The 11,032-nt window shown below is 45.5% G+C and overlaps 1 protein-coding gene across 2 annotated transcripts in view; it reads left to right on the plus strand.

The window, feature by feature from the left end:
• LOC117971210 (serine/threonine-protein kinase BRSK2-like) overlaps window positions 1–10,044 on the plus strand; it is a 35,744-nt gene extending 25,700 nt beyond the window's left edge. The window contains exons 13-19 of one of the 2 annotated variants that reach the window (XM_059017559.1): window positions 1,126–1,186; window positions 3,348–3,939; window positions 5,247–5,295; window positions 6,562–6,685; window positions 6,881–7,067; window positions 8,521–8,610; window positions 9,084–10,044. In XM_059017559.1, coding sequence (XP_058873542.1) covers window positions 1,126–1,186; window positions 3,348–3,939; window positions 5,247–5,295; window positions 6,562–6,685; window positions 6,881–7,067; window positions 8,521–8,610; window positions 9,084–9,238 — 1,258 coding nt within the window. In that variant the 3' untranslated portion in view covers window positions 9,239–10,044. The remainder of the gene's footprint in view (window positions 1–1,125; window positions 1,187–3,347; window positions 3,940–5,246; window positions 5,296–6,561; window positions 6,686–6,880; window positions 7,068–8,520; window positions 8,611–9,083) is intronic. The other variant, XM_059017560.1, reaches the window with a different exon arrangement.
• The last annotated feature ends 988 nt before the right edge of the window (window positions 10,045–11,032 follow it).

Below are 11,032 nucleotides of genomic sequence, written 5' to 3' on the forward strand. Positions count from 1 at the left end.
TCTTAATTACAGTCAAACCTGATCATGTGACCACCTTTATTGAGAGACCACCCATTTAAATTCCTCCCTGTGATATCTGTGCTTTTAATTTACCTGTATTAAGAGATCACATGTCTAACAGACACCAGCCAGCGCATTTCTCTCACCCAGCAACGAGACTCAAACCAGTATTAAACAACCTTTTTAGCAGGCTTTTATCTGTATTCAATAAAACTATTAAAACAACGCTGTCTTGTAAAGGAAGAGAGAACACGTGGGTAGAAACGAACGGTCTCTAGACGATACAGTTAAAGTTACTGGACTTGGAAAGACAGAAAATAGCAGAAAAATGTGCCGTTTGGAAAGACGCGGATACAGAACATTTTGAAATGCGTTATCTAAATGGACTTAGTACCATTCCACCTTGGAGTCATTTACAGTGTGTTTTAAATACAGAATTACAGGAAGGCATGTCGGAGACACACAGAAAAAATCTTTTAAGAGACCACCTGTGTTGCGGCCACTATTTGACTCCCTTGCTTGGTCTCTGAATTCAGGTTTGACTGTGCTCAGAAATTCAAAACAAAAGCACAGCCCTAATTAAAAGCTCTCCTAGTAAATGAACCCAAGTGGTTCTGGGATGGTTTACTGTAGGAGAAAGTGAGTTCCAGGGGACTTTTTTGACCTGAAAAAAGAAACAAGGACCAGGGGTCACAAATGGAGATTAGATAAAGGGGCATTCAGAACAGAAAATAGGAGGCACTTTTTTACACAGAGAATTGTGAGGGTCTGGAACTCCCCAGTAATGTTGTTGAAGCTGACACCCTGGGATCCTTCAAGAAGCTGCTTGATGAGATTCTGGGATCAATAAGCTACTAACAACCAAACGAGCAAGATGGGCTGAATGGGGCCTCCTCTCGTTTGTAAACTTTCTTATGTTCTTGATATTGGTTACACCTCCTCTCAGTTTCATGGGCCGTTTCTACTGTTAATTCGAGAAACCGATGTGCTCTAAGTCATAAACAACGAGAGATGCGTGAATGAAGGGTGAATAATCAGGGTTTATCTTGCACTACAGTTTTATATCTCCACTAAGAAACCCCTATCCTATTTGTTGGCCAACGGTGCTCTTTCCCTGTGTTCCAGGTCCCGCTCTGTGAGCGGTGCTTCAACAGGCCTCTCCTCCAGCCCTCTCAGCAGCCCCAGGGTAAGTTTTTATTGGCCAGCATCCCAGCTGGGAGGCTGACACTGAAGGAGTTCTGACCGTCTTTAAATCCATTCTCTTACCTTTTTATTAGCAATAGCAATGTTATAATTCCTCACCTTTAAATAAGTGCAGAACAAAACATACAAATACACGCCTTATTAACATTGTAACATGAATATAGCCCCCCTGTCATTTTAATATATTAAGTTTTAAATCTAGACAGCACTGTGCATATGTATTTATTTTCAGTTTTATTTTTAAATTGTTATTTATTGTATTCCTCTATTTTATTAATTCTTTATTTTTATATATTTTTTTTTACTAAGTTGGGTCAATATTTCAATACGTTTAAATGCTGGTTGAACTTAAAGAAAGAAAAACAGACTTATTTTATCTTTGAAAACTGGTAAACATACTCCTCCCAGCACATGGAAAACAAGCCCGCTAAACTGGAGCTTAAAAAAAGAGTATTTTGGAGCCCGCTGTAATTTGAATGCAATGGGTGCCACCTTGTGGTTCAATGGTGTTATTGCACTAGTCAATGTTATAATCAGTTGTAAGACATTCATTCAATAGCAGAAAGATCTTTTTTTCGTACATTATATTCAAGCCCAGATAAACACTCTATAATAGCTATCTACAGAAAGCCTAAAACGTTTTAAAACACACCCCATTCTAAATAATTTATTTAAAGAAACAGTTTAGTCCCCAGCATAGAAAATGATTTCCAAGCAAATCTAAATACAAAAAAAAGAATACATTTGTTTATATAACCTGAGGTATTTCAGGTTGAACGTTTTCCTATATGTGATTGAAATTAAAAAAAATATATACATTCAAGCAATTAGAATAAGAAGACTTTTAAACAGACACACAGAGAGGCAGAGACAGAGACAGACACAGACAGATAGATAGGCAGACAAAGAGACAGACAGACAGACAGAGAGAGAGAGAGAGATGACACAGACACACAGAGAGACAGACAGAGTGAGCGACAGAGATAGACAGACCGATAGAGAGAGACAGACAGACAGAGAGAGCGACAGAGAGACAGACAGGTAGAGATAGACAGAGAGACAGACAGAAAGAGGTAAACAGAGAGACAGACAGACACACACAGGTGGAGGGATAGAGACAGACAGAGAGAGAGATGACAGACAGACACACAGACAGATACACAGAGAGACAGACAGACAGACACATAGACAGGTTTACAGACAGACAGATACACAGGGACAGACAGACAGACTGACAGACAGACAGGCAGAGATAGACAGACAGACAGATACACAGACAGACAGACAGACAGACAAAATGAGAGACACTGTTCTTAGTACCACAGGAAACTTCTGAACATGTCATTTGAAGCTGCTTACTCTCCCCCTTACAATGTTCAAGGGTTCAAGAGCTGCTGTTCAGTTCTAGCCATCTAGTACCAGTGCCATCTAGTGTACAGCCAGGGTATTGCCAGCAAAACAGAACTTGATCCACAGTGGCAGGGATTTCAGTTATAGGTGGAAAACAATCATTTGTAGATGAAATCCTTTTGGGCTGTAGAATTCGACTCAGGAACCTACACCTTTTGAGGCTTACCATCTCTTCCTTTGCTACATATATCATGTATTTGTGATAGTGCCATCTAGTGCACAGCTAGTGTATTGCCAGCAATCCCAAGTGTCAGACCACTAGGGGGCGCTGGCTCTTCTATAAAGGCTGTGTTACACTATGGCAGGCAGCTGACGTGTTGAAATGATTTGTATTGTGATACAAGACCACAGCAGAGCTCTAGAGTTAAAGAACTACAGCTCCCAGCATCCCTCGCCATGGCCGCGGGTGCAGAGGCATGCTGGGAGCTGTAGTCCTAGAAGGGCTGTCCGGATTCACAATGCAATAACTATGGCAGTGCAGCTAGAACTGAAGAGCAGCTCCTGAATTTGTAGCCATCTTTTGAGTCATTGCAAGGGGAACCAGTCAGAATGGTTGGTTTAAAAGTATTATTTGTTCGTGTCTGTTTTTTGATCTGTTTCATTGTTAATCTTGTATGAGAAACAGAGCCATGCCATTCTGTCATGCCACCCCCCTACGCCAGCCTCTGTGGCACATTGTCTCAGCTGTACCATCTCATCCCACCCCTGGGGGTTCCCCCCCTCTCTCTCTCCAGAGCCCCGTATTCACATTCAGCCCATCCGACGTGGCGGCCGCCGCCAGGGAGCCCCGCCCATCGCCCGCGCCCGCCCCCCGAGGACCCCAGCCGTCCCACCGGGTGCCCGACCCCAAAACGCAAACCCTGCCAGCCAAGGTGTCGGAAAAAACCCACCTCCATCCCATCAAGTCCCTCCCTCTCCGCGACTCCCCCTCCCCTACCTCCCCTTCCCCCGCCTCTTCCACCTCGACCGCCTCTCCTTCCCCCTTCCCTTCCGTCTCACTCCCCACCGCTCGCTTCTTCTTCTTCCCTTCCAAACCGCCTTCCAAATGTGTACCCCCTGCTCCTGCTCCTCTCCTGCAGGTCACCCCTCACCCCTCTCCCCGGGGCAGCCCCCTGCCCACCCCCCTGGGCACCCCGGTCCACGGGCCCCCCCCACCGCGGGGGGAAGGCAGCAGTGGCAGTGGGAGCAGCTGCAGCGCGGGCTCAGTCACCCCGCCCTCCAGCCCTGGCGTGGGGGGCAGCAGCTCGGCTCACTGGAGGACCCGACTCAACTCCTTCAAGAACAACCTGCTGGGGTCCCCTCGCTTCCACAGGAGGAAGATGCAAGGTGAGGGGCTCATCTGCACTGCACACAGCACTGACTTCACAAGCATGGGAAGAAACCTTGACAATGACCAACGACTGGAAGTCTCAGGGTCTTCAGTGTGAATTCAGTGACTAACGACTAGAAGTCTTTCTCAGGGTCTTCAGTGTGAATTCAATGACTAACGACTAGAAGTCTTTCTCAGGGTCTTCAGTGTGAATTCAATGACTAACGACTAGAAGTCTTTCTCAGGGTCTTCAGTGTGAATTCAATGACTAACGACTAGAAGTCTTTCTCAGGGTCTTCAGTGTGAATTCAATGACTAACGACTAGAAGTCTTTCTCAGGGTCTTCAGTGTGAATTCAATGACTAACGACTAGAAGTCTTTCTCAGGGTCTTCAGTGTGAATTCAATGACTAACGAGTAGAAGTCTTTCTCAGGGTCTTCAGTGTGAATTCAATGACTAACGACTAGAAGTCTTTCTCAGTGTCTTCAGTGTGAATTCAATGACTAACGACTAGAAGTCTTTCTCAGGGTCTTCAGTGTGAATTCAATGACTAACGACTAGAAGTCTTTCTCAGGGTCTTCAGTGTGAATTCAATGACTAACGACTAGAAGTCTTTCTCAGGGTCTTCAGTGTGAATTCAATGACTAACGACTAGAAGTCTTTCTCAGGGTCTTCAGTGTGAATTCAATGACTAACGGCTAGAAGTCTTTCTCAGGGTCTTCAGTGTGAATTCAGTGACTAACGACTAGAAGTCTTTCTCAGGGTCTTCAGTGTGAATTCAATGACTAACGACTAGAAGTCTTTCTCAGGGTCTTCAGTGTGAATTCAGTGACTAACGACTAGAAGTCTTTCTCAGTGTCTTCAGTGTGAATTCAATGACTAACGACTAGAAGTCTTTCTCAGTGTCTTCAGTGTGAATTCAATGACTAACGACTAGAAGTCTTTCTCAGGGTCTTCAGTGTGAATTCAGTGACTAACGACTAGAAGTCTTTCTCAGTGTCTTCAGTGTGAATTCAATGACTAACGACTAGAAGTCTTTCTCAGGGTCTTCAGTGTGAATTCAATGACTAACGACTAGAAGTCTTTCTCAGGGTCTTCAGTGTGAATTCAGTGACTAACGACTAGAAGTCTTTCTCAGGGTCTTCAGTGTGAATTCAATGACTAACGACTAGAAGTCTTTCTCAGGGTCTTCAGTGTGAATTCAATGACTAACGACTAGAAGTCTTTCTCGGGGTCTCCAGTGTCAATTCATTGCAGTAGATTGCAATAGAGAGATCAATTATTTCCTGATCGGCTTGACTTGTTTTGTGTTTCTTTCTCCCAGTCCCGACATCGGAAGACATGTCCAGCTTGACCCCAGAATCTTCTCCAGAGTAAGTAACCATGGCGATAACCCCTATAACAATGTCCTGTAGTAACAGCACAGCACAGTGCAACAAAGCATAAAGCATGGTAAACCATAGGGAATCATTGTAAAGCACAGAGAGGTCTGGTAAAGTATAGGGAATCATTGTAAAGCACAGAGAGGTCTGGTAAAGCATAGGGAAGCATTGTAAAGCACAGAGAGGTCTGGTAAAGCATAGGGAAGCATTGTAAAGCACAGAGAGGTCTGGTAAAGCATAGGGAAGCATTGTAAAGCACAGAGAGGTCTGGTAAAGCACAGGGAAGCATTGTAAAGCACAGAGAGGTCTGGTAAAGCATAGGGAAGCATTGTAAAGCACAGAGAGGTCTGGTAAAGCATAGGGAAGCATTGTAAAGCACAGAGAGTTCAGGTAAAGCACAGGGAAGCATTGTAAAGCACAGAGAGGTCTGGTAAAGCATAGGGAAGCATTGTAAAGCACAGAGAGGTCAGGTAAAGCATAGGGAAGCATTGTAAAGCACAGAGAGGTCTGGTAAAGCATAGGGAAGCATTGTAAAGCACAGAGAGGTCTGGTAAAGCATAGGGAAGCATTGTAAAGCACAGAGAGGTCTGGTAAAGCATAGGGAAGCATTGTAAAGCACAGAGAGTTCAGGTAAAGCACAGGGAAGCATTGTAAAGCACAGAGAGGTCAGGTAAAGCATAGGGAAGCATTGTAAAGCACAGAGAGGTCTGGTAAAGCATGTTAAAAACAGGGTAAACTAACCCTTATAGAAGTGTCCCGCAGTAAAAGCACAGCACAGTGTAATAAAGCACAGTGTAATAGGCAAGCATTGTAAAGTATGGTAAAGCATATTTAAAAAAGAAATAGTAAAACTATGGGAAAGCATGCGGGGAAAACTGCATATTACAAATTGACTGCATAGTATAACCTTGGGAAATGCATGGTGAAGAACTGCAAATTACTGTACAAATAAACTTTGATATGAATAGTGTTCACTAACCTCCTAAAGGCAAAGTCCTCAATCAGAAACTCTGCGCAAAACTGTTTCAAAATGACTGCAGTGTTGCCAGTACCTTTAAGAGATCCACAAACAGAAAAAGATAAATTGTCTTCCCCACTGATGAAGGCATGAACCCTGACGCTGAGCTCAATCTGATACCAATGGAACAGCGCCTTTGAGTTAAATAAATCGCTACTAATTAAGAATCAATGGCTTGAACTGAATGGATTGAACTGGGATTGAATGCAGCTCATTTTGTCCGTCTTTTATCCTGACAGGTTGGCGAAAAAGTCCTGGTTTGGGAATTTTATCAGCATGGAAAAGGAGGAGCAGATCTTCGTGGTGATCAGAGACAAGCCACTGAGCTCCATCAAGGCTGATATCGTCCATGCCTTCCTGTCAGTAAGTTAACCAAATCTGCCTGAACTTTATATAGACCCCAGTGTGTTGGGTAGCTGCTGTAGTTCTGCCCAAGGTTTTATATTAGTGTTATACAGTGTAGTCCCTGGCTACAGTACAGCACAGCCAGGCTCTGCCCAGCACACAGCACCATGTTGTTGAACTGAGCTGATAGGAGTTTCCTGCCTCCTTTCCCAGATTCCCAGTCTCAGCCACAGCGTGATCTCCCAGACCAGCTTCCGGGCAGAGTACAAGTCTTCCGGAGGGCCCTCGGTGTTCCAGAAGCCGGTGAAGTTCCAGGTGGACATCACGTATTCCGAGGGGGGGGCGTCCGAGAGCAGGAAAGAGAACGGGATCTACTCCGTGACCTTCACCCTCATATCAGGTGAGCATCAACTGCTGCTGCTGCTGCAGAGCTGCTTCCAATAGGACCTCGTTTGTTTGACGTCTCATCCGAAGGACGGAGCACAAGGAGGTTCAGTGACTTGCTCAGGGTCACACACAGTGAGTCAGTGGCTGAGCCGGGATTTGAACCAGCGACTTTAACCACTAGACCACCAAACCTCCTCCTCCTTCTTCTTCTCCTTCTCCTTCTCCTTCTCCTTCTCCTTCTCCTCCTTCTCCTTCTCCTTCTTCTTCTTCTCCTTCTCCTCGTTCTTCTTCTCCTCCTTCTCCTTCTTCTTCTTCTCCTCCTCCTCTTTCTCCTCCTCCTTCTCCTTTTTCTTCTCCTTCTTCTTCTCCTCCTCTTCTCCTCATCCATCTTCTTCTTTTTCTTCTCCTTCTTCTCCTCCTCTTCTCCTCATCCATCTTCTTCTTTTTCTTCTCCTTCTCCTCCTCCTCCTTCTTCTTCTCCTCCTCCTTCTTCTTCTCCTCCTCCTCTTTCTCCTCCTCCTCCTTTTTCTTCTCCTTCTTCTCCTCTTTCTTCTCCTCATCCATCTTCTTCTCCTTCTTTTTCTTCTTCTCCTTCTTCTTCTCCTCCTCCTTCTTCTCCTTCCCCTCCTCCTCGTTCTTCTTCTTCTCCTTCTTCTCCTCCTCCTTCTTCTTTTTCTTCTTCTCCTCCTTCTTCTTCTCCTCCTCCTCTTCCTTCTTCTTCTTCTTCTTCTTCTTCTTCTTCTTCTTCTTCTCCTTCTCATCCATCTTCTTCTTCTCCTTCTCCTTCTCCTCCTTCTTCTCCTTCCCCTCCTCCTCGTTCTTCTTCTTCTCCTTCTTCTCCTCCTCCTTCTTCTTCTTCTTCTTCTCCTTCTCACCCATCTTCTCCTCCTTCTCCTTCTCCTCCTCATTCTTCTTCTTCTTCTCCTCCTTCTCCTTCTCCTCCTTCTTCTCCTTCCCCTCCTCCTCGTTCTTCTTCTTCTCCTTCTCCTCCTCCTCGTTCTTCTTCTTCTTCTTCTTCTTCTCCTTCTCCTTCTTCTCATTCTTCTTCTCCTTCTCATCCATCTTCTCCTTCTCCTTCACCTTCTTCTTCTTCTCCTTCTCTCCTCCTCTTCAGCTTCTCATCCATCTTCTCTTCCTTCTTCTTCTTCTCCTTCTCCTCCTCCTCGTTCTTCTTCTTCTTCTTCTCCTTCTTCGATTTGCATTGATCTCAGAAAGATAAACAAAAAAAGGTTTGATTGCCCTAAAAAGAATAGTTTCCCCCTCGTGGTCCATTCTCTCACACTATTAACTTCTCAGTAGTTTACTATCAGTGATCAGATCAATGTTGCTGCAGCATCCACTGGCTGTGCCCCTGCAAATCCGTGCACAGGTGTGGGATCACTGGGGTCTTTACCAGACGATGCTGCGAGCCAGGTTCATCTTGTTCTTCCCATTCTCTCTCTCTCTCTCTCCCTCTCTCTCTCCAGGCCCCAGTCGCCGTTTCAAGAGGGTGGTGGAGACAATACAAGCCCAGCTTCTCAGCTCTCATGACCAGCCCTCTGTGCAGGCTCTAGCAGGTAGGTGAGCATTACTGTACAGCACTGTCACACAGACACAGAGACACACACACACACACACACACACACACACACACACACACACACACACACACACACACCTACACTCTCATACACACACATAGACACAGAGACACTCTCACACACACACACACACACACACACACATACACACACACACACATAGACACAGAGACACTACCCTAGGAAAACTATGTTTCTTTAAATAGGTTTCATGATCTTATACTGCATCTTTCCCTCTATCCATCCCCCTCTCCCCTTCTGTCCCTATTCCTCTCCATCCCCTCACCCCATTCCTCTCCTTCTCAATTACTCTCTCTTCTGTTCTCCTCTCTCCTCTCCCCTCTCCTCTCTCTCCTCTCCTCTCTATCCTCTCTCCTGTCTCTCCTCTCTCCCCTCTCTCTCCTCTGTCCTCTCCTCTCCCCTCCCATCTCCTCTCTCTCCTCTCTCAGATGAGAAGAATGGTCAGCTCTCTCGAGCTCCCGGCACTCCGACACGTCAGAACTCCCGACGGTCGGAGGGCGAGGTGGCGGAGCTTCACCGCAGGGGGTCAGGCAAGGACAAAGCCCGCCTCCTCCCTTCCAATGGGACGCAATCCCAGCCGTAACCCACGGCAACCAAGCGAGCGACCTAGCAACCAGGCAAGCAACCATCTAACCAACCAAACGACAGACAGACTGACCGACAGGACAATGGGACAATGGATTCACCCTCAGAGGTTTGAGCCAATAGGAATTCAAAGGGAAACTCGTCTCAACCAATAGGATGAAGGATCCACCCATAAAGATCTGCAACTGGGACTGACAGACAGACACGGACAGACCGACAGACTGTAAGACAACCATTGTGTAACTTGAAGACATATAGATAGGTAGATAGTTAGCCATGCTCCAAGCATATGTTGGAATTCTGTGTAGCTAAAAAAAAAGTTTCTGAGAGCTAAGCAGATGGACATACAGACCAACAGAAGTCTTTGTGTCCAGCTGTTTATAAGTACAGATGGTTTGACAATGCCTGCTCGCTTCAGAACCAGAGAGAGTGAGACTGTGGGTCTGATTAGTTTAATTTGACAAGGCTTGAAGGAGACCCCCTTAACCAAGACCCCATTTGGACGGACGGGAAACATTTTGAGAGACGTCGCTCGAGGAACGGGATGATTATCATCTTTAAGGGTGAACAGTTTGACAAACAGAAACTCGCATGAAGGGAAACCGACTTGAAAGGGAGACGACACACAGTTTTTAAACCAATCTAAGACACCGCTTGGACGGTGAACTGCTTTCCAGTAAACAAACAAACGCCTGCAAAAAAAATAAAACACATGAACTCAAATACAGAACAACACACACACACACAGAGGCACGTTCGTGCTTCCCTGAGCCAAAACTACGGTTAGTATTATCACAAGGGTGTGTGTATATATATATATATATATATATATATATATATATATATATATATATACGCAAACAGACACCTTAATTGCCGTATGGAAATAAGCGTTGCCCTGATGGAAGAAAAAAAAATGGACACAAAGACGCCATGTTTTTTCTTTCTCCCAGAATCCTCCTCTTTCTGCTCAACCAGGATTGAAAACAGCCCCCCTCTCGCAGGGTTTGTCTATTTCACTTTGTCTATTATACTTTGCTAGGGGTAAGAACTGGAATGTACTGAGGAGGAAGAGACTGGTGATTCAGCCCCTGTCTGTCTTATTCCCCCCAACTATGGCGCTATCCAATATTCCAGCAGAGAAGCTGTATATAGCTGTATTCAATTAAGGGCTTACTGAATGTTGCCACAGGAGTTTTCTAGCTGTGGCCTAATGCAAGAAGTCTATCCTCCGTGTTTGGTTTTGTTGAATAGAGCTATAGAACAAGGGTGGGGATGAGGAGCCGGGATTGTTAATTGAATATGACTTTAATTGATCTCTGAACAGTGGAAATCTAACTTCAGTGGCAGTTTGGTATGCCTAGCAATGTAGGCGTCATTGTTTGGTTTTATGTAACCATACATTTGTTCCATGCGACAGAGGGAATCCGCATGAACGCATCAAATCGGAATACATTTCTGTCCGCATTTTCCACAACATTGGGATCCCTTGTAATCCCAGTGTGAACTCCAAAAGAAAAGTTGAATGAATTAGTCTTGAATTAAAAGCAGTCTTTTAAAAGCATTATCTTGGGCCCTGAGGGTCTCCCCTGGTAAAGGCATGGCCGCGTGGTGCGCAGGGGGGAGTCACACAGTCAGGGGAGCGCAGGGGTCCCCGAGGGTCTCCCCTGGTAAAGGCATGGCCGTGTGGTGCGCAGGGGGATTCACACAGTCAGGAGAGCGCAGGGGTCCTCGAGGGTCACACAGTCAGGGGAGCGCAGGTTCCTGACTGTTCTGTTGCTTATCTTCACAT

This window comes from Acipenser ruthenus, chromosome 57, assembly GCF_902713425.1.
Source record: "Acipenser ruthenus chromosome 57, fAciRut3.2 maternal haplotype, whole genome shotgun sequence".
Taxonomy (NCBI): Eukaryota; Metazoa; Chordata; class Actinopteri; order Acipenseriformes; family Acipenseridae; genus Acipenser; species Acipenser ruthenus.